Below are 21,524 nucleotides of genomic sequence, written 5' to 3' on the forward strand. Positions count from 1 at the left end.
TTCATACTTGCTCTTACATTACTTGGCAGCAACTCTAGCATTGTTCATACTATTGTGAATGTTAAGCTATTGGTGCTTTAATTCAGAGTTGAAAGTTTAGCCAAATCTTAAAACAAAGCTAAAAAATAATACTGTTCATGAGAATTTACCAGTATGAGTTTAATATAGTGGAGTGAATGCAGTGTTGCAAAATAAACCCCTGAGATTTCCTAGTATTAATGTCCTCGCAAGGCTTAGGACACACTTAAAACTACTCTGTGTATACACACAAAACACCTATTATGCAACCCTTACCTCAAAGCACATCACTTAGGTGTGGAAAAAGCAGATCATACTTATTTAAGAGACTTAACAAACCCTTTGTCAAGAAACCTATTGCAGGTATGTATAAATGTGGCAACTTTACAAATGATGATTGTCTGCTGGGTTTAATAGAATCCTAAAGAGAATTTTAACTTTTTTTGTAAGTGTTCCTGAAAGCTTTCAAATGAGGCTATAAGTTTTTTGGGGGGCTCTGAGGTGCCCTGAATGTGTGTTCACTTGTACACTATCTGAAAGTTTTGTGCTGTTGAATCTGAAGAGATCCTGAGACTTACGCAAGTTCTTGCTAGATGTTAAACTTTCTACTGAGAAAGTGAAGGCCACCAGTGAGCAGTCTGTCAGCTCACCTGCAGTTGTGTTTGTAGAAGCCAGTTTATTACTGATTGCCCATGGCAGTCACAGCTGCAAGCACTCATAGCTGCAGAAAGCATAGCCTGAACTTTCTCTTGTGTATCTTATGTAAGCAGAATCTCATTAAGCAGAACCTTTGCTCTATGTCAGTATTCTTTACAGGGAAGACAATTAACTTGTCCTGTAGTTTCTTCCTGCCTGAAGTTTAAGATAAACCAGACCTGTTAAGTAAGCTGGGAGTGGTCATGTGTGCTGCTTCGGTTGATCCTAAACATAGAAACTCAGGGACATTCAGGTTGGAAGGGAGATGTGAGGGTACAGTCTAGCCTCCAGCCCAAGAAGAGTTAGCTGAGAGAGAACAGCAGTTTGGAACAACTACAGCAGTTTGAAGTAACTACAAATGATTCTATGGCTAATATTAAATGAGAGCTGTATTTGGGCTTTATGAAAAAACCAAACACCTAGAAACCTACTCCTTTGATACTAAAGTAATGAGAGGGATTTACAGCGTGAGGTATTGAAGCTAGTTTCTGGTAGACATACTTCTGAATGGGAGCAATGAGTGGAGTTTACCAGAAAATTCTACAAAATTGCTTAGCATAATTCAACTTTCTTGCTATGTTCCTTAGCTTTCTCTGTCCTTCAGCTAGCTCTGAAGGAAAGAGTGACACCAGCACAGACATGAGGAAGAACAATCTTTAAGGGGCCTCTTGGTGTAGTTTTCCCTACACTTACAGCTAGCAAGGCTGTCCTGAAGACCCTGCCCTGTTCCCTAGGGGATACTGTAAGGCAAAGTGCTGCAGCAAAAATTACTTGCCTCCTTTTTCCAGCTAGCATTTCAAAAGCATCTGTGAAGTTCAGTAAAGTTCACTTATTAATAATTCTTGTAGCTGACTTCTCATGCTACTTGGGTAGCATTATAACAAGCACTGCTTTCTCAAGATGTTTGGTTATAGACCAAGACCATCATGGACAGCAAGGTATTGAAAAAATATCAAGCTACAGGTAATAAATTGTGAATTCAGAAGTACTGAGGAAATTTACAATATGAGTTTTCAAACGTATTGCAACCAAAATCTTGGTTCTATGTGTCTTCTCTTATTTTGCACTAGAGCTCTACATACATAGCCCATCTGTAAGCTCCATTCAAGATCTGTTATTCTCTGAACAAGAGAGATTTTCTAAGAGGAATTTTGGCAATAAATTTTTATTAATGTTTGCCCTTACTTCAGACCTAATATTCTGTCTTGATCTCACTTATAGTTATAGCCCGTTGAATACCAGTCTTCTGGCAGATGTGATACAAAATACTTCTAAAGTATTCGAAGAAGAATTTTGATGACTGCAGGTGAACTTATGTGAGGAATAAATTAATAAATAACTCCTTCTCTTTTATCATCTCAGAGATTTTTTAGTCTGGAGAGAAATGTAGCATCTGTGATACATTTCATTCTACTAAAATTTGCAGAATGCTGCTGATGTAAAGTTAGGAAAAGAAAAGGATACAGGAAGAAACAGCATCTGTTGGAGCATGATTAAATGCTGACTCGACATAATATGATTCACTGTTCAGGAAATCTTAGTATGAAAGCTCAAAGTCTCAGGTCAATAGTACATAAGAAGAATGAGTCTTGGATAGGTATTAATCTGGGTTGCTTAGAATTCATAGAGCTACAGATCTAGGATTATTGATGCCCATCCTAATCGGACATTTCAAACAGCAGGCTCTGGAAACTTAAACATTTGCTTCAGACTGGGATAACTGATTTCTTTTTTCCCATTTTCTTCCTAGTGCTTGGGTACTTAAAGCTATAATTAAGATGTTTCCACTTGACTGCCTTTCTGCTGGAAGTCATGATTCAGGATGAATAGTCAACTGCTATACTGTTAGGGTTTTGTGTTTCTTGGTTTTGTTTGCTTATTATATATGTTTTCTTCCACCCAACTCCTGCAGATTTGGGGTAATTTTGCTGAAATAGTACTAGGAAGTCCACAAAACAGTTGCATGGTTCATAATTTATTTCCAGAGCCCAATTTCATCACAAAACACTTAATGGCAAATCAGTCAGTTTTTTCTTTGGTATGAGTAAGGTTCTCTAGAGAGTTTTAATGTTTTAAAGACAGAACTTGAAGCTGTTGATGCCCAAGGTTATATATTTTTTTTTAAAGCTGCATGTCTGCCTCTGGACAGGCATTATGTGAGATTCCTCTTGTTCTTGTTGCCTGATTACCACTATTCCTTCTTTATTTGTCCAAGAGCTGCTTGAACTGCCACTGTATGTTGGAAGGAACTGTCTTTTAACTTGGGTATCAGATGGCCAAAGTGCAAATACCAGAGTCTCGATTATCTAAGATGTAGTTTAATGCCTTGCACAGATTTTTATTTGAAGTGAGGATGGCATTGATTCTTAACCTTGCACTAAGTGCCCCAACCTTCTTTCAGTCATGATTACGAAGTGTTGTTCCTATGATGAATCATCCACAGTGGAATAAGTTTCTCAAATGGACAGGCTGGAATAGTGCTGAGTGTTTTTCAGAATATCTCAGTGAAACTGGGACAGGAAGCATGCAAATAGCTTGCTTCCAGCTCTAACAGAGGTGAGAGTGCCTGATCCTGGGCTTTTAACCTCTGTGTTTGGTACACTTAATCCCCAGATATTCTGTTCTCTTTCAAAGTACATCACCATGTTTCTGAGAGGGGTGGAAGTTGACATCACCTTGTTCAGTAGATAGTGTCATATTCTTCAGTTATGGACTTAGATCTCCTGTAAAAGCACTTTCTGAGAATCAGATCTTCTACAAAATAGCTACAGCAAATGGACTTAGTGGTGAGTTAACGAATGCTGAGTCCCACATTAATTGATTTTGTAAGAGCTTTTGTTGTTCTTATCAAATCAAACAGCAACCTCCAACTGTGCAGAAGTAAAGAAATGTCTCCTAGGTTTTTATGCTTGTTGACTCTAGCCTGTTTTCAGTTAACAGAAAAATCAAGACTAAACCAGTACTTTTATGCTGTAATTTGACCTCTCTCCATGAGACAGCTATATATAACTGAAAACACTGTCTACATGTAAGTAAAAGGTGGGGCATCCCTGTCAGTAAAAACCTGGTTGATTCTGGGTTGAATTGGTTTATTATACTCCCATTTAAGTTCAGACAGATTTTACTGCCATCTGGTCCCAGAGAACAGCTAGAGCAAGCACGGGTGAAATATATGCTTAGTTTTAATTTATCAGAATTCACGTCTTGCTAGATCTTTTATCACACAATTTCAGAAGACAGGGAATTTTGGTCATACCAAATTTGTTGAAGAACAAAATCAAAAGCTAGTGATATAAAACCTCAACCAGATGGAAGAGCAAGGTATATCTCCAGTCTGAAATAGGCACCCACCTGTTAATTCTTTGCTGCTTAAAAGGGTAGTGAGGATTCAGAAAGAGAACCTGGGAATACCCATGTTTTCTGGCTGGCTAGGTGAGTCTGGTTGTCTGACTATGATTCAGACTTAGTTCTACTTTACTTTAAAACATCTTCCTTCTTAGGCATTATGTCCTGCTGGTAGTTTTGTCCAGGGGGCACAACCTCAAGTCTCATAGGTTAACCTTGTTAAGTGCCTTTTTGTTGAGGTACGAAGGGATGTACCTACGTGTTTCTGTAGGACAGTCTTCCAGAGAGAAATGCTGCCTCAGTTTTGGGAGTTATATCTTGATATCTTTGTCCTGAATCACTAGAAAATCAGAGATAACTGTGTGGCCTCTAGAATTTGATCTTTCAGCTTCAAGTTACAGCTTAACATCTGTATGTGAGTGCTCCTTGGTAAGCGTGTGCCTTATCCTACCATCTCCCAGTAGAGCTCATATTCTATTTAAGTTCTCCTTGAAGAGGTATTTCTAATATTCCTTTTTAGCTTATAATGGATCTCTGGCTCTGGAGAATAACTTTTTGGTCTGCTGACTTTAGAAGCTGGAATACATCATCTTATTTGGAGTTTTCATCCAGGAGGCCATACACCTGATTAAACTGGTTTATAATATATGTTGCAAAACATTAAGTGCAACTTTAATGCTGTTGCGTATGTATGCTTAGGTGTATCCTGGAGTTAAATTTGCCCTTGGAAATGGCTCACCTGATATGATTCACTATGTAGCTAGTTATGATTTTTCCCTACTGACAGGTCTAGTTTCTGTCTGTAGCTCCTTGCACACCAAGGATTTGCTGCTCTTTAGACCTCATCCTCAATGGTTTAATGCTCTGGTGCATTTCCTTTCATGTGAAGCTTGTCCTCTTCCTCAAAGAAGTTTTATTTCTTATTGCTGGCCCAATTTCTCTGACTAAAATACTGGAAAGTATACATTAAAAATTAGAATTCGAGGTCCCAAATCACAGCTACATCTCAGGTCTGAAATACTGTTGAGTATCTACAGCTTTCTAATTACAGACTCTGAACTTAATAAATAGGGGCTTAAAAACCAAACCAAACCAAATGGAAAAAATTAACCAACCAACCACCAAAAAAGAAAACACCAAATAAATGAACTTGATGTATGATCTTGTATATTAAATGTGTAGGGTTTTATCTCGATGATGAAAGATTAGGTTGTCTGTTCTGAATGATCTTGGGATAAACTTAGGGGTTACACAACTGAGAGCATTTAAAGTTGTTTTCTGTTCTTGATTCTTCTGACATTTTAGTACTAGAGATTAAGTTGTTTATGTGAAAGTTCTCAGTTTTGTTGGCACTTATTTGTCTGAGCTGTATTGAATTCTGTATTTTGGTGTCAGAAGCACAATTACTTTGTACCTTAATGTCTTAAAATTTATTTAATCATCACAGTATCAGTGTCTTGAGCAAGCGTTCTAGGAAATGCTCACCTGGGGGTCTAGTGATATTTTTTTAATTATTGAGGCCAACATAATGTATTTACCTGTTACAAAAGCATAAACTTGCAGTACAAGAATCAAGTGCTTGACAATATGGGTTTTTTAATCCAAACTTGTTTTTCTCAATCTGGAGAAGGCTGCTACTAGTAAAGTAGAAGATATTTTGTCTCTGTGATGAATGCCTCTTCTGGCAGGAGAAGCCTTGTGGGAATAGGTTGATCTTGAGACCTCAGTGGAGCCTTTGTGTTACTGAATATTGTCACTGTTTGTCCCTGGATGTAGTTGCAGAGGCTAGTGTAGGTTTAGTGTTTAGCAAAAGAAAATAAACCCAAAACAAGTATTGCATATATGAGAAGATAAACCTATTGACAACATCTGGGGTGTCTGATAAATAAAAAGCTGGCTTTTAAAGCAGCATTTTGTGACTTCAGAAATTGTTGCTTAGTGTAAACATTTGCAAATAGAACTGGTTATCTGCACACGTGTTGATAAACTTTCTTAATTCTGTTTGCTCTCTTTGCAGGCCGCGGACTTGAGTAAACCCATAGACAAAAGGATATACAAAGGAACACAACCTACATGGCCATGACTTCAATCACTTAACAGCCACAGCAGAAAGCGTTCTCTTCTAGTGGGCTTCTCAGCAGGCAGGTCCAACTTATAGATCTATTAAAAAAGAAACTAGCAAATTGTTTAATGAGGAATAAGTAGAAATCCTAACGTTTCTCATGTGGTGTATTTGTGAATTTAAAGATCCTAGATTGCTGAAGTTCTGCAGGTGGCTCTGTTTACCTGAATAGCTTATTGTTCAGTCACTACTTTGTTTTACAGCTGTTTCACTGGCTTGGAATATCTCCACAAAATGTTACCCATGGAGGCATTTTGGGGGTTTAAGATGGAAAAATTAAGACTTTCTAATTTGGATAATACTGTAGCTTGAGTTAGTGACAGCAAACTGATGGAAGAGCATCTACCAGTCTAAAGATTGCTGCATATGCTGTGCAGTGAGTTTACTGAGGCTTCTGGTTCTGAATGAAGAATAAACATTTAAGTCCCTATTTAATTACTATGTTATGCAAAAATATTAAATTAAGTAAAAATACCAATTTATGGTTACAGCAGAAACTACCTGTATCAAGGATTCCTAAAGGCTTGCTTGGGGAAGACTAGGCTATCTACTGAGTGCTGCATAGAAAAGCTGAAGGTTTGAGGTGTTGGTATGTGTTCTTGAAAGAAACTCAATCTGTTTTTGCTGCTGCTGCACAAGGAGTGATAGAGGGAGGACTATGGAAGGGACTGGTGACAAGTTATAGGACTCTAATAGTGTAATAGTACTGCATTCTTAGAAGATAAGTGTCTGGATACCAACAAGGAGAGAGATCTGGTAACTGGGAAACTTCTGAGAGCATTTTCTGTAGAGAATAAGTTATGGGAATGTGGGTGGTTTGGGGGAATGATTGGTTTTCGGGAGTGCCTTTTTGCTCCTTTTTGTGTTTTAATTGAGTTGCAGGTGAATGGGAGGAAAGGATAGCAAAAATCTTTGCAGGTTTCCTTTTTTTTGGCCTTTTTGCTTTGGATATTTCAAATCTGCGTAAATGCTTTGCAGAGGAAGTTAAGCCTTGCTCAGCTTCAAACTGGGCAGCATATATTTCCTGCCTCAGATGTTGCCTTGCTCCATGTTTGTACAAAGCAGATTGAAGTATTGTTCTCAGTTGAGGTGCTTTATAATTAGAACTAATTCCTCCTTAGCTTCTAGGAGTAGCTACATGTAGAGCAGAAGAGGGGCATTTTTCTTCTTAGCCTTTTCCCACCTGCTTTGCTTCTCTGCTTGTGCTGAGTGGGAAACATTGCTGAGCATCTCCTGATGGCATATAGAGTACGCTGGTAGAAAGTTCTCTATAAGTAGTTAAAATGTTCATTCTAGCATTGTCCTAACAGCCCTCCTGCACTCCTGTCCCCAAAAAACCCACAGCCCTCACCACACTGAAAAAACCCAAACTGTGGTAGTCTGGATGTGATCAAGTTACTTGAGTAAGTACAGCTCTGATTTAATCTTGCATGGTAATACTGTAAGAATTATAAATGGCAGTAGAATACTCTAAACAGCTAGTGTTTCCTATCACAGGACAGTTCCTACTTTCTCAACTGAACTAGAATGCTTTGAGAAACCTTCTGCTGAAATATTTACAATAAAGTGCATGCTTACATGCCTTGATGTTCATTAACTAGTAGCTCCAGTGTAAAGCTTCATTGCAGGCTGAATAGTTCTTGTGGTAGTCCACAAATGATGGAAGCACTGAAGCCACTTTCTATTAGACAGTATTGTCTTTTCTTGCCAGTAAACAACATTCATTCACTGTGGGAATACATCCTTTGGCAGGTTGGTGGAGTTAAATGAGATCTGTTTTCTACAAGCTGACAAGGATTTGCTCAGTGCCACCAAAACTAATTGTGCAGTAGGATGAGTTAAAGGACAGATTCTTTTATCCTACACTGATCTAATCTGCAGTTACAACCAATTGTAAAACCTTTTATATATTTCTAATCTGTCAATTACAATATTAAATTTGCCATGAATCTGTTTGGAAGTTTTGGCTACAACATCTAAAAGACATTTTAGAGAAACATCAGTGAGCATTAGGTTTGAGCCAATTTGTTTGCTTTTGAATATATTTAGAGTTTAGATAGTGTTTGAGAATAAACATGTCTTCATATGCAGAAGTTGATCTAAATGAGTGTTTATTCATTACTGCTTTTACAGATTTAGCACTAGTGCTAGAGGTTGCAGAATTAACCACCTGTCCTGTTAGCAATTTGGTGACTCAGTCCAACAGAGCTCTGGACTACCTATCACCTGCCATAAAGCAATCAGGAGAGCCACTTAATCATAATGTGATTTGTGAAATAACCTGGTGTGACCCCAGGAAGTTCTTGCTTAACTTTAAATCAATAGCCTCATATGCAGTCTTAAACTCCTTACTTATTTTCTTTAAAATGCTATTGATGTTGAAGGCAATAGGGATTTGAAAGGCTATGTTTGTGACTGCCTTCCTAAATCAGTCTGTATCAACAGTGGTATTCCTTGTAGCTTTGTCAGAATTAAATTGGTGTAACTGCTTATTCCCCAAACCAAGCAAGTTTACCTCATAGATCAGTTGGTTCCAGGTGACAGTTGGTATTCTCAAGTTAGATACTCAAATTGTGTTCCTTTCATATTTATTAAATATTCTTTTTTCAATTTAAAATAAAGCCTTAAGCTGCATTTTTTCATTAATAAACCAGCACTGTAAGCAAAATTCATTTCAGTGCACTTATTATTTAAACCACACAGCATTCCCTCCATTTTAATTTTACAATTACTCATCTGTGAACAGTTTAATACCAACCAACAACTGAAGAATAAAGTGAGCAGCAGATGAATACAACTGCATGTTTGGATGGACAGAGCAGTTAGGGTTTTAAACAAAAATCTAAAGGTGCCCTCTCCTCGCAGCTTTGGGGTGAGATATCATAGAATCACGGAATGGTTTGGTTTGGAATGGACCTTAAAGATCATCTAGTTCCAATCCCCCTACCATGGGCAGGGACACCTCCCACAAGACCAGGTTGCTACAGGCTCTGTTCAGCCTGCACCTGAACATTTCCAGGGAAGGGGCATCCACAACTTCTCTGGGCAACCTGTTCAGCGTCTCACCACCCTGACACTGCAGGATTTTTCCTAGTATCTAATCTAATCTTACCCTCTCCAGTTTAAACCATTTTCCCCTTGTCTGTCACTCCATGCCCTTAGTAAAAGTCTCTCCCAGCTTTCCTGGAGTCTCCTTGAGTACTGGGAGGCTGCTTTAAGTCTCTGGAGCCTTCTCTCCTCCAGGCTGAACAGCCACAGCTCTCTCAGCCTGCCTTCAGTGGAGAGGTGCTCCAATCCCTCTGATCATCTTTGTGGTCCTGCAACAGCTTTATGTCCTTCTTATGTAGAAGAGGGCCTTAGAACTGGACACAGTACTCCAGGTGGGTCTCATGAGAGTGGAGTAGGGAGGAGAATCACCTCCCTTGGTCTGCTGGCCACACTTCTTTGTGGCTTATGGACTGCAGGTACACATTGCTGGCCCATATTGAGCTTTTCATTAACCAGCATCCCCAAATCCTTTTTTTCAGAGCTGTTCTCAGTCCATGTGGAGTTCCTTCACTTTATTGTTTAACCAAGCTCCTTATCCCAGCTGCTTCACTGATAAGTTTGATATTTCATTCAGACCATTTTTGTAACGCAGCTCTCAGTAATACTGACTTCAGGTCTTCTGTTATGTTACAGAAGTGTGTGAGCATGATTTAAAGTTTTAAAACTCCAGAAAGTCCATAACTTTGGAGGTTTTTATCTTCTGCTGATTCAAAGCTATGCTGGCTGAGAAGATGATAAATTGTAGTAACTTGGAACATACCAGGTTAAAAGCCTCTCTGCATCTTGTCTCTGAGGCAATCTGTTGTCAGTGCAGATTGCAATCTTCTGTTACGTTCGTAGCCTCCTTGAGGTAAATCAGTTTTGCAGGATTTCTGTACAGGGTGTAGCCCCATGTGATCATGGACTTAAAATGCTGTTTCTAGTATAAGAGTTGAGCAACTGCTCTTTTAAGTAGAGGTGGTGTGTCAGGCTCAGCTGCTCTAGAGAGGAAAGCAAAAAAACTCAATTTGTTGCCATTAGAGAGGTAAATTCCTGGTGAGAAGACTTGCCTATAGCGTGTCAGCTAGGCTGATGTCCCCTGTCCACATTTCCTAGTGTGTTCCTGGTAACTCTGTCTAGTGTTGCTGTTATCATCACTACTGAGTTATGAATGATCTGTATCAATGAACACATGACAACTATTTAAAACATAACAGAAGCCAAGACTGTTATTTTAAAGCTACTGCATTTGAGGAAAAGTTCCCAGATTGTGTTACATCTCTCAGCTCTCAACTACAAAAGGATTAATTCAGCAAACAAGAAGTGACAGCAGGGAGGGGCTTCCTGGTTTTACATTGAGGTTTACAGCAGCAAAAGTATAATCTAAAATGACCACTTGCTATTTTCCAGTGGTAGTTAAAGGCTTGAAATTAATAACTATGAAGATATTATACATTCATATAGTTTACTGGGATTTTTGTTGGTTGTGGGGTTTTTTTGTTTATAAACAGCATAGCAAGCTTTTGAGGTGTTTTTTTACTTTGTTGTTTATTAATGCTTTTTAAACTTAAGCTGGTATTTCCTTCGATGCTTTGCATTTGCATTCTTGCCTTTGTGTAGCTCTTCTTTCAGCCACTAATTAATCTTTGCTAAATACAAATTGGAATATGCATGTAAATAGTAACTTGTCTCCAAGTTGCAGTTGAGCAATGTCATGGGCAACTTGGTATGAGTTTTAGGAAGTCCACCACAACTACATTAGCAAACTCAAGGAGTCAAACTTTAATCTTTCATTTCTTCCAGCATTGAAGGCATTAAATCAGGAATGCTTGTTTAATGTGTGTGTTGATTCTTTTGTAATGACAGACATTAAAATGTTTTTCTTTAAAGGAAACTTCTTCATCAGGTAGTAACTGAGAGTCTTGGCTAATGAATGAGAAGTAATTGGAGGGTGGGGATTCCAAAGTGAAGAGTATGTGATGCCTTCTAACTTCACTGAACCTCAAGCATTTAACTACTAACTTTCCTGACACATTATAACAGGGTCAGTGAGTATGTAGCTTTTGCTCCCTGAATGAGTAGAAGCTGCTAGAGACTCCTAAAGGCTGTTGTTTTGGTTTTTTTTTTTTCAGAAGATGGGATTTATTTGTGATTTGTGATAAACCAGGGTCTAAATTTACTGCTTTGATTTGTAACCTGTTTGCTGTGTGGTACAGATGATAACTCCTTTTTTTCCCCTTTAGCTCTTTCTGTGTTTTCTTGATTGTTTCCTTTTCATGCTCTTCAAGCTACACAGCAAAAATAAACTTCAGACACTACCTTTAGATTCATAACAACAGTTGGCTGATTGAAGTATGTTCTTTGTGGAATGTGACCGGACCATAATAACCACCTTTGGTTGCACTTTGTCTAAAAATAATTTCCTCTTTACTGCCTGATAAGTTTTTGCAAATATAGTAACATAGCTCCTTTCTAGACAATTGAGTTCACTTTCGTTAAGTATTCCTCACTGTCACGCCCAGAGCTCACAATTACACTTAACGATTAAAAACTTTAATTTTCAGACTTTCTGATGTGTATCTTCTTTGTTTTTCACAGAGACTAATAGACAAGTCCAGAGTAACCTGTGTAAATGGGTACCAGGTTCGGAAAGCCTTTTCCTAGTAGCTCATTCCAGTGGCAATATGTACTTGTATAACGTGGAGCACACTTGTGGTACCACAGCCCCGCACTACCAGCTACTTAAACAAGGAGAAAGTTTTGCAGTTCACACTTGCAAGAGTAAATCCACAAGAAACCCTCTGCTTAAATGGACAGTAGGGGAGGGTGCCCTGAATGAATTTGCCTTTTCCCCAGACGGGAAGTTCTTGGCTTGTGTGAGCCAGGATGGTTTTCTTCGCGTGTTTAACTTTGATTCTGTGGAATTGCATGGTACAATGAAAAGCTACTTTGGAGGACTGCTGTGTGTGTGTTGGAGTCCGATGGGAAATACATAGTGACAGGTGGAGAGGATGACTTGGTAACAGTTTGGTCTTTCGTGGACTGTCGAGTAATAGCGAGAGGCCACGGACATAAATCGTGGGTCAGTGTTGTTGCGTTTGATCCATATACCACTAGTGTAGAAGAGAGTGACCCGATGGAATTTAGTGGAAGTGATGAGGATTTTCAAGACCTTCATTTTGGCCGAGATCGAGCAAATAGTACACAATCTAGGCTATCCAAAAGGAACTCTACAGACAGTCGTCCAGTAAGCGTTACGTATAGATTTGGTTCGGTAGGCCAGGACACGCAGCTCTGTTTGTGGGATCTTACAGAAGATATCCTCTTCCCCCACCAACCTCTCTCAAGAGCAAGGACACATACAAATGTCATGAATGCCACAAGTCCACCTGCTGGAAGTGGTGGAACTAACCCGGGAAGTAATGGAAACAGTATCACAACACCTGGAAACTCTGTACCCCCTCCTCTTCCACGGTCAAACAGCCTTCCGCACTCTGCAGTCTCAAATGCTGGCAGTAAAAGCAGTGTCATGGATGGTGCCATTGCTTCTGGTGTTAGTAAATTTGCAACCTTATCGCTACATGATCGGAAGGAAAGACACCATGAAAAAGATCACAAGAGAAATCATAGCATGGGACATATATCTAGCAAGAGCAGTGACAAACTGAACCTAGTTACTAAAACCAAAACGGACCCAGCTAAAACTTTGGGAACACCTCTCTGTCCCCGAATGGAAGATGTTCCCTTGTTAGAGCCTCTTATCTGTAAAAAGATAGCACATGAAAGACTGACTGTGTTAATTTTTCTTGAAGACTGTATAGTCACTGCTTGTCAGGAGGGATTTATTTGCACATGGGCAAGGCCTGGTAAAGTGGTAAGTTTTAATCCTTAATGCTGCATCAAAGAACTAGAACTCTGAATAGGTAGTTTTCTTGAACTATAAATGAATGTTGAATATAAAATTTCTTTATGCTTAATGTAAAAAAGAAATCCTCAGAGCCATACTTTTGGATACTGCATGCCATATTTCTGAATGATTTGAAGTGTCTTGGATACAATTATTAAGTATAGTTGCCTTCCAGCAGAAGAAATAAATACTGTGCATCTAAACTATTGGTCAGTGTTCCTATACTTAAACATAACCACAATATGGTGAAAGCTGTTTATGTAAAATTAAAGTAAAACCTGTCAATCACTAAAATAATTATAAACCTTTTCATGTTTTCTACAAAATACAGCATTCCCAGTGAGAGTAGCTTATGAAAAGCTGCTGCTGCTTTTAAGGCTAATGAGAAGTGTGAGCCTCTGAAAAAAGTAAAACCAAAGTGTTTTGTTCCTCCATACTTTTCTGTGGTGGCCTGCCATTAATGTAAAACCACTTCTTACTAAAATGTCAGCCATTTTATGCACAGATTTGTGAGCCCTTTACTGACTGTGGCTTATGCTCTTGAAATTGTGAATCAGTATTATCAAGAAACTCTAATTTTTTATTTATGTGTATTAAGTTAGGGAAAATTGTGCAAGCTTTCTTTGAGTAATTTCAGTGTTAGTTTTACTGTCAGTTTTGTTGGGCAATGTGATCATTGACAAGCTCGTGCTTTTTGATGGCACCTGTTCTATCAGTCGAGCCTTCATTAACACCTATTACTAGTTTTAACTCTTGTTCTTAATGCACCTGAACACAGATAAAACTTATTCTTCTGTGCAATATATAGCAAGCTAAATTTTGAATGATGCTAGATGTGGTAATTATTTTATTTTAAAGTACTTCGTGCTACAATAGCTTTATCTGCCAGCAACATTTTAAAGAAATACAGCTATGACTACATTACCATAGTTGATCTTAGGGAAAAAAACCTGAAAAATTCTGAGAGTATATGTAGGTTATCACCTGAATAAGAATAAATAATCTGGTAATACCTTAATATTACCATGTTGGGCAACCTAAATGAAAATCCGAAGTTCGTTAGGTTTTAACAATTGGGTTAACAAATCTGACTTTTGAAGTGGAGATGCTATATGTATTTATATACCACATCTTCATTGCTATAGACTTTTAAGTAAAACTCACTAATTTTTCTTAAACTGTTTGTGTAATATAAATTTCATTGAGATGTTATCAAATTTGTCATAACATAAGTACGTGTAGAGAACTATGTCTGCTCTGCATCTTAATGCATATTTAAAGGTTGAATCTAAAATTAAAAATTGCAAACCCTTCTGGGGAGAAGGGAGGGTGGGTGTTACCTAGGAGTATTTTTTGCCAGAAAAACCACAGATCCAGCATTAATTTAAAAAACAAAATAAAACGGAGCCCCCCAAACCACCACTTCCCAAAACACTAAACTATTTAAAATGTTTATCCTAAATTGAAATACTACAGCAGTTATCGCTTCTGTGACTCAGTGGAATTCTTATGTCTTATGAATTATACGTGTACAGCAGTGCCTCAGATTTCTATTGTGACCTGTATTTTTGTTTTTTGTTCTAAAACTCCTTTGCGTACTACAAAACACTACACTGTTAAATTTCACTTCAGTGGCTGAGGTGTGTTTTGTTAGACTGGGTATAACTTAAGTATTTTTTGTGTATCAACTTTGATTTGGAATACGACATTTCAAATATTTCAGAGATAAAGTATGCAGTACCAAAAAATCAGGATTTATGTATTGGCCAATATGGAAAACTTTAATTACAGGTAAGTAATTTTCATGCTGAAGTTATCACTTTCGAAATTAATATATTGCACACTGATGTAAATGCCATATTGTTTAGGAAGTATTTACTTAGAAATTTTCAAATTAATTTCTTTTTCTGATTTCACTTGCATTTTTAGTGAGCTCACTCTGCTGGTAAAAACTAAATTTTGGTGGCATGTTTACAGGGCTTTGATAGGAAAATACTTGTGCCAGAAGGACGTTATGAGCATCCTTTTTGTGTATAGGAAAGCACTTAATTTTATTTAATGAAAACTGTCAAAGTATAAAACACTCATGGTAATGTCTTTCTTACTGGGTTATATACCATTCATTTCTGTTTCACCAGCTGTTTTATCCTAGGCCATCCCATTACTCTGGGGTTTAAAGCTGCTATTTCTAGTCTTCCTTTCTGAAATATGGGTCCCCAAGTGATCTTAAAATTCCATCACATTTTTGTCTGCCAGCTCTAGACTTAAAGCCCCTTGTTGCCTGAAAAGGTTTTCATTAAATTCATCCCATTGCCAGCCTAACGACAGAATTGGATGGAAAACTGAAGCAGTCTTGCAGTGTCTAATGTCATTTCCTTTGAGCCAGTCCTACACCTCCTTCTCAGATTTATTAACCATTAAAACACGTGCTGGATAATTGGACAGTGTATGACAAGTTCTCTAATTTTTCTAGTTGGGCTGGCCCTCTCATATTGAAAGAAAAATAAAATTAAGAAACCCAGAAATGTCTCTTCATCCATGATCCTCATGATAACTGATAGGCTGTTCAATGCTTACAGTGTCATGACAGTTTGTTCATAAACTTTCCAAATTACTGCTTCAGTGTATCCATAATCATACCTTGAGCTTCCTCACTGAATATACCATTATTGCATTGCACTTTCAGAACTGTTGTACTAACTCCCAATCAGAATGAGGTCAAGTGAATGGCAAAATTTAGTAAGAAGCAAGGTGGATAAGGCTCAGGATTCATTAGATTAAATCTTTTTATCAGCCTGTTTCTAAGGAAGAAGGTTGAGGGTGGTGAATAAAATAACTTCCCTGAACAAGAGCACAAAATTTCTTCTCACCATGGTGACAGCTCTCTCCTTTCCCCACCCTGCCTTGCCCAGGCCCTGATGGGGAACCTGAATGGGACTATAGAACTGTTGTATTAATCAGAAAAGGTAGAAACAGAATTTTAAAAGCAAAGGATGAACTTCATGTGTTCTCTTTTAGTTTAATCTGACTTACAGGACCTGCAGAAGCAATTTAAAAAAAACAACAAAAAAATCCTCAAACAAAACCCCCCAAAAACTGAAGTGGTAGCTGGATATGCAAAACAAGTTTTCTCTGAACTTAGTTGCCAGAGAAGCTGTGATTTCTGTGTTTGACTTTAGAACTAACTCTTCACCATCGTATACAGTGACTCCATTTTATCTAAATGAAAGTTGCTGATGAGTTGTTTCCTTTGTGAAAAAGCTCAAGGTAAGATTGGCCAGAAGTATGAAGAGGTGAAATGGCAGTGTATAACCTAGCAAGATAAACATGCTACCATTTTGTAAAACAAATGCACATGCAATTTATTTATTTGACTTATTGTACAGGAAAACCTAGACTTAAATTATAACATCCTTGAATTTTCTAGTTAACTACAATTGTAGTACAGTATCATGTTTTAGTATGACTTCTGTTTTAGTGAAAGTACTTAAACATTCGTGTACTATATTTGAGTGAGATGAGCAGCTATACGTACTAATTCTTCCTCAATGGAAAGGAGCATTTCATCATTACAATTGAAGTTCAATTGCTGGTATTTAAGTACTATCAAATAGATTTCTTTCAACGTGATACGGTATCTGTATAAACTTCAGGGATGATTATAGTAAAACTGAAACACAGCTCTATGACTTCAGGTTACCACGCTGAAATTTGAAGCTTTCTGTAACGTGCATAATAGCAAAGTTGCACAGAGCATACCCGCATTATCAGGGTGAATTTAAACCGAGTACACTGGTGTGATATTTATAGCAAGGTGTGTGTGTTTGTGTGTGTGTGAGAAGGTGTGAGTAGTGGTTCCAGGAAGGCCAGGAAAGATCATAACCCTCTAAAGGCTTTATGATGAGGATGTCTGGATTAGGAAATAACATGACTTTTACTAAACACTTTTTAGAAAACCCATGTTCTCTGAATTATCACCTCTTAAAATTTGATTATGTACTTGGAATGACTGTATATGTCTGCCCCTTTAGCAACATAAAACTACTAAATTAATATTTAAAATGCTGGCCTGCTTATGTTACAATAATTTGTGTCAGTTAATTTACTGTCAATTTACATGTAAAGATTAAACTTTTTTTCTGCATTTTATGAATTCTGTATACTGGAGTTTGTTAAAGATTGACATGTTAGGTGATACTGTACAAAATTGTATTGACTACCTTTAGTGAAAATCAAAAGTAAAATTCATATGTATTTCCTTTTTACACTTCCATCTAATTTCTTGACAACTTGAATAAATTTCATAGAGCCTTTCTAACATGAACTATTGTTAATTTAACTGTTGCAATAATTAAGCTTTAAGAAGTATTGTTGGTATATTTATAATTTTAAGAAGATCATGTTTGTTTCATACTGCTTATTTTTAGCTGTTCTATTGTCACTGTTACAGCTGAAGAACTTTACTAAATACTTGACATTACAAAATAACTTGCTGGGGTTGTCCTCTGTATACTGATGTTAAATAAAAATGTGTGATTGAACTGTAAATGTAGATAACTTTCAATAGTCCTTTCCACATTTGAATTTTAATTTACCTTGCAGTCCTTAGGTGGTCTTATGCTATCATACTGTACTGAACTAATGGCCACAATGAAAGCTGTTAACTTGTCATATTTTAAAGTCAGAATTGATCGCATCCTGTATTCTGCTCTGAGTAAATGTTTCCCTTGATCACAAGATGATGCATATGTTTTGATGTTTAAGTCTTGCTGATAAGGTCATGTCTCATGATACTTATTTTTTTTAGGACTATAGTATTATGAAATAGAATACTTATCAAGCCACTTATCAAACTTGTTTAAACTCAGATTCAGAAAAACATGGACACAGATGTACCTAGATTCTCTCTGCCTACCTGTCAAATAGGAGCTGGGGCAGAGTGTTGTCATTCCTTCTAGGACTCTACAGGAGCTCTTTCCACTGTGGATTCTGGTGCAGGGTATATACTCTTTATTCTGGCTCGAGATCTTGACATTTACTCAGTGAATACTGAATATTCCTGAGGATATGGCTTACTCAGATGATTGCTTTCAATATAGAAAAAATGTGGCTGCTCATCTGAACTAGAACTAATTTAGTCTAAAATTTAGGCTGCAGTACTCCTGGGAACCTGTTTAGGTGAAGGCTTAGGATGGGATTTTGCCTCCCTTGCAGCAGTGGTTCTGTGTTAACCGATTAAAAGAAAAAAAAAGTTACTTACTTCACTATTTCAAAGGTATTTTGGAGAAATTTCAGTGAAAAAGTTGGTTGTCTTGGGCTGAGTCTAACTGAGGTAGGGCACTGTCCCTTAGGTGAAGATGCTGTGTAGACTCAAGCTGAGAAAATCATCTTACATCAACTTCAGAACTTTCTGGCACTTCAGAAGGTACTGATTGACCACTGTAGTTGTCTCTGTATATAACATAAGTGTTTATTTATGAAGAGGTGCCAGTTGATCAAAATGAAATCTGTCCTGAAAGTTTCTGGGAGCAGCCAGTTACATCTAATGATGCAAGAACTGCTTGGTCAAACCAGATTTGTCACTATGAGCATGAAACAAAACTTCCACAACCTCTGTGGTCAGAGAAGGTACTTTGGCAAAATATGTCTTGGAACATGAAAGTGTTGTCTTGCTTGTTGCAAAAATGTTGCACAGACTTCTCCAAGGAAATAACTTGTATGATCACATTCTTTTCTGGTTTTTGAAGTTGGATTTGGGTAGGTGCTGATCAACCTTAGCACATTCATTTGTCTTGTTTCTTCTTCTGTGAAGATCATACTGAATTTACAACTAACCAAAACAGGGTTGTCTTAAGTCATATGCTTTCCCCTGAGGTTTTCCTTGGGTTATCTCCTTTTGTTACTTTCTGATCTGAAAATTTTAAAACTTACAGACTTGTCTAGTTGTAGTTTGAGCTAGAAAAACAACTGTTCCTAAGCATGTGAGCTCTTACCTAAATGAAGCTTAATTGCTTGAGCCATGTCAGGCTTCTGCTGGCAAAAGCCTTTTGTGCTTTTCCCAGCACACAAATAGTTGCATATTATTTTTTTTCTCTTGTACATGTATATCTTTTATTTGCTAATCATATATTAGTCCTGAAGTAATCTTGCCTAATACTAGGTAGACTTTCAGTTGGTCTGCTGGTTTTCTGTCAGCCTTGACTTTATTTTTTTTGTTGACAGTGAGTAAAGTGATGATACTCTTCTGTCAGGAGAAAAATATGGGCAGAAGAGAAGTTGCAAGTGAAACCTCTGTGATGCTGCTACATGCTTTTCCAAGATCTGGTGTCAAATAATCTAAGCATTTATATTTTTCTGTAACACTACCAGAACAAAGAAAAAAAGGCAAATGGAAAACAAATAATGTATTTAAAAGTAAACATATAAACATATAGATTGTGTAAAGATAGGTATCAGCTTTTGCTGTATCCCCCTAAAACCAATGCAGAGCAATTCTTTGTAGTATGTCATGTGCTTCCTTGAACATTCTCAGTTAATTAATTTTGAGTCCATTACAGATTAAGATTTGATTTATTTGAGTATATGCAGTTCAGAGACTTAAGCTAATAAATGCTGATTCATTTGGATAATAAACCTTCATAGATTTTGTTCATGCAAGACCAGTTTTTCATGTAAGACCAGTTCAGCTGATTTGACTAAAGAATTTTAAACAAATGTGGGAAATTTAATTCTGTTTGAGCACAGTATTTGTATTGCTCAAATTGGACTGTGGCCTCCTTTTCAAGCCAAGGTCTTGGTTCAGATTACTTTTTCAAATTACTCCAGGAATATCACCACTCTGGGCAAGAATAAACTGCCCATGGAATGTTCTTCAAATAATAAATTCCCAGTATTTCCCTTACTGGCAGTAGCAGAAAGGGTTTTAACAGACCAGTGACTTTTTTTTTTATGGGCACTAATTCAGCCATTTTAAAAACTGGTGTAATTAAGTTAGTGAGATGTACTAGGAGCCTTGGTTTTGTTGGGCTTTATTTTGTTTTGTTTACATTGATTGTAGGTTACATTGGACTGTTTGCTTTTTTTTTTTTTCCCCTACCTTTCAATCTCAGAAAGTAGGAATATGTGCAAAGTTCTGACATCCAGGAAGTGACTGAGAGTCAGCTGAGCTGCATTATGGAAGATGTGAGCATGTGCCAACAGCATTGTGAAGTAGCACAGACATATTAACTTCACATGAACCTGCTCAGGTGTCCAAACTTGCCATTTATTTATCTAGATTAGTGAAACTACATATGATTGCATCTGCAGCTCCAATTAATCCCATTCTAATCTATGTGAAGAAAATTTCAACTAGGTAGTTACTGATGGTCTTTTTTTGTCTGCTTGGTATCTTCATTTTTTTTTTGTTTGAGGTTTGCTTTGTTGTTTTAATTTTTTAAATACAGTAATATGTGCTGATTTTTCCTAGAAAATTATAGTTTCTTTTATGAAACCTCCTTTTCATATTTTTTCCTGGAAAAAAAAACCCAAACTTTTGCCTGGACCACATGTGGAATTAAAAAAAAAAGAACAAAATTCCCCTATGATCCCATGAATTGTCGAAAGGGTTAGTCTTAACCACTGCTGCAGGTCTTCCTGAACAACACACAGCTATGGATGCCATAAACCTCAGGTGGAAATGACCAAATTGCATTTTTGGTAAAAACTAGGCTTGCAGGGATAGGAATGAAAAGCCCTACAAAAATACAAAGTCCTCTTGTTTTGGAAAGTCAGAGAATGCATAGATAAAGATGGGATAGCCCTAGCAACTACTGCTCAAACAGACTCTGTTAAATACTTTCACACTGCTAACTGATATAAGAAAAATCCTGCAGTCCCTGCTAAAGCAGCACACCTCAGGTGTAGAGCACCCCGTGCAGATGACTGATGACACAGCATCTACCTGGAGGACCAGCCCTCTCTGAGGTTGTGATGATGATTTTATTAAATTCCTGACTTGCTTCTCATAACTGTTTCATTTCCCACCCTCTGCCAGACCCACGTGCTGACAGAATAATACTGCTAATAAAATACTACATTGATTTTCAAAACTTTTTGAAAAGTTTATTAATTTGTTTCTGCTGCTTGCTGATTATGATCTGTTTGTTCTTTAACTTTGACCTGAGGCACTGTGCTGCATGGCTCATCTGCAGTTGTTGCATCTCAGTTTTCCTGTGTTAACTCTCACAGCTGTTAAACTGTTGCACCAAGAAGTTGCTGCAGATTTTGTTCCATCTTTTACGACCTGGTTGACTAAACTGGGTGGTTTCATCACAGAAAGGACTGGAGTCTAATTTTGTTTTTCTTTGCAGAAAGGAGTTTTCTATATTTCTTTATAATTTCATCCATCACTTCATTCCCAGAGAATAC

General features: G+C 37.5%; 1 protein-coding gene across 1 annotated transcript in view; it reads left to right on the plus strand.

Moving 5' to 3' along the window:
• The window catches only part of WDR20 (WD repeat domain 20), a 34,197-nt gene extending 20,225 nt beyond the window's left edge, over positions 1 to 13,972 (plus strand). The window contains 7 exon segments of the mRNA XM_030452391.1: positions 6,077 to 6,136; positions 6,138 to 6,171; positions 6,174 to 6,213; positions 6,215 to 6,260; positions 11,807 to 11,834; positions 11,837 to 12,187; positions 12,190 to 13,972. Of these exon segments, the coding sequence (XP_030308251.1) occupies positions 6,077 to 6,136; positions 6,138 to 6,171; positions 6,174 to 6,213; positions 6,215 to 6,260; positions 11,807 to 11,834; positions 11,837 to 12,187; positions 12,190 to 13,100 (1,470 nt within the window). The 3' untranslated portion in view covers positions 13,101 to 13,972.
• Positions 13,973 to 21,524: the final 7,552 nt, after the last annotated feature.

This window comes from Calypte anna, chromosome 5A (assembly GCF_003957555.1).
Source record: "Calypte anna isolate BGI_N300 chromosome 5A, bCalAnn1_v1.p, whole genome shotgun sequence".
Taxonomy (NCBI): Eukaryota; Metazoa; Chordata; class Aves; order Apodiformes; family Trochilidae; genus Calypte; species Calypte anna.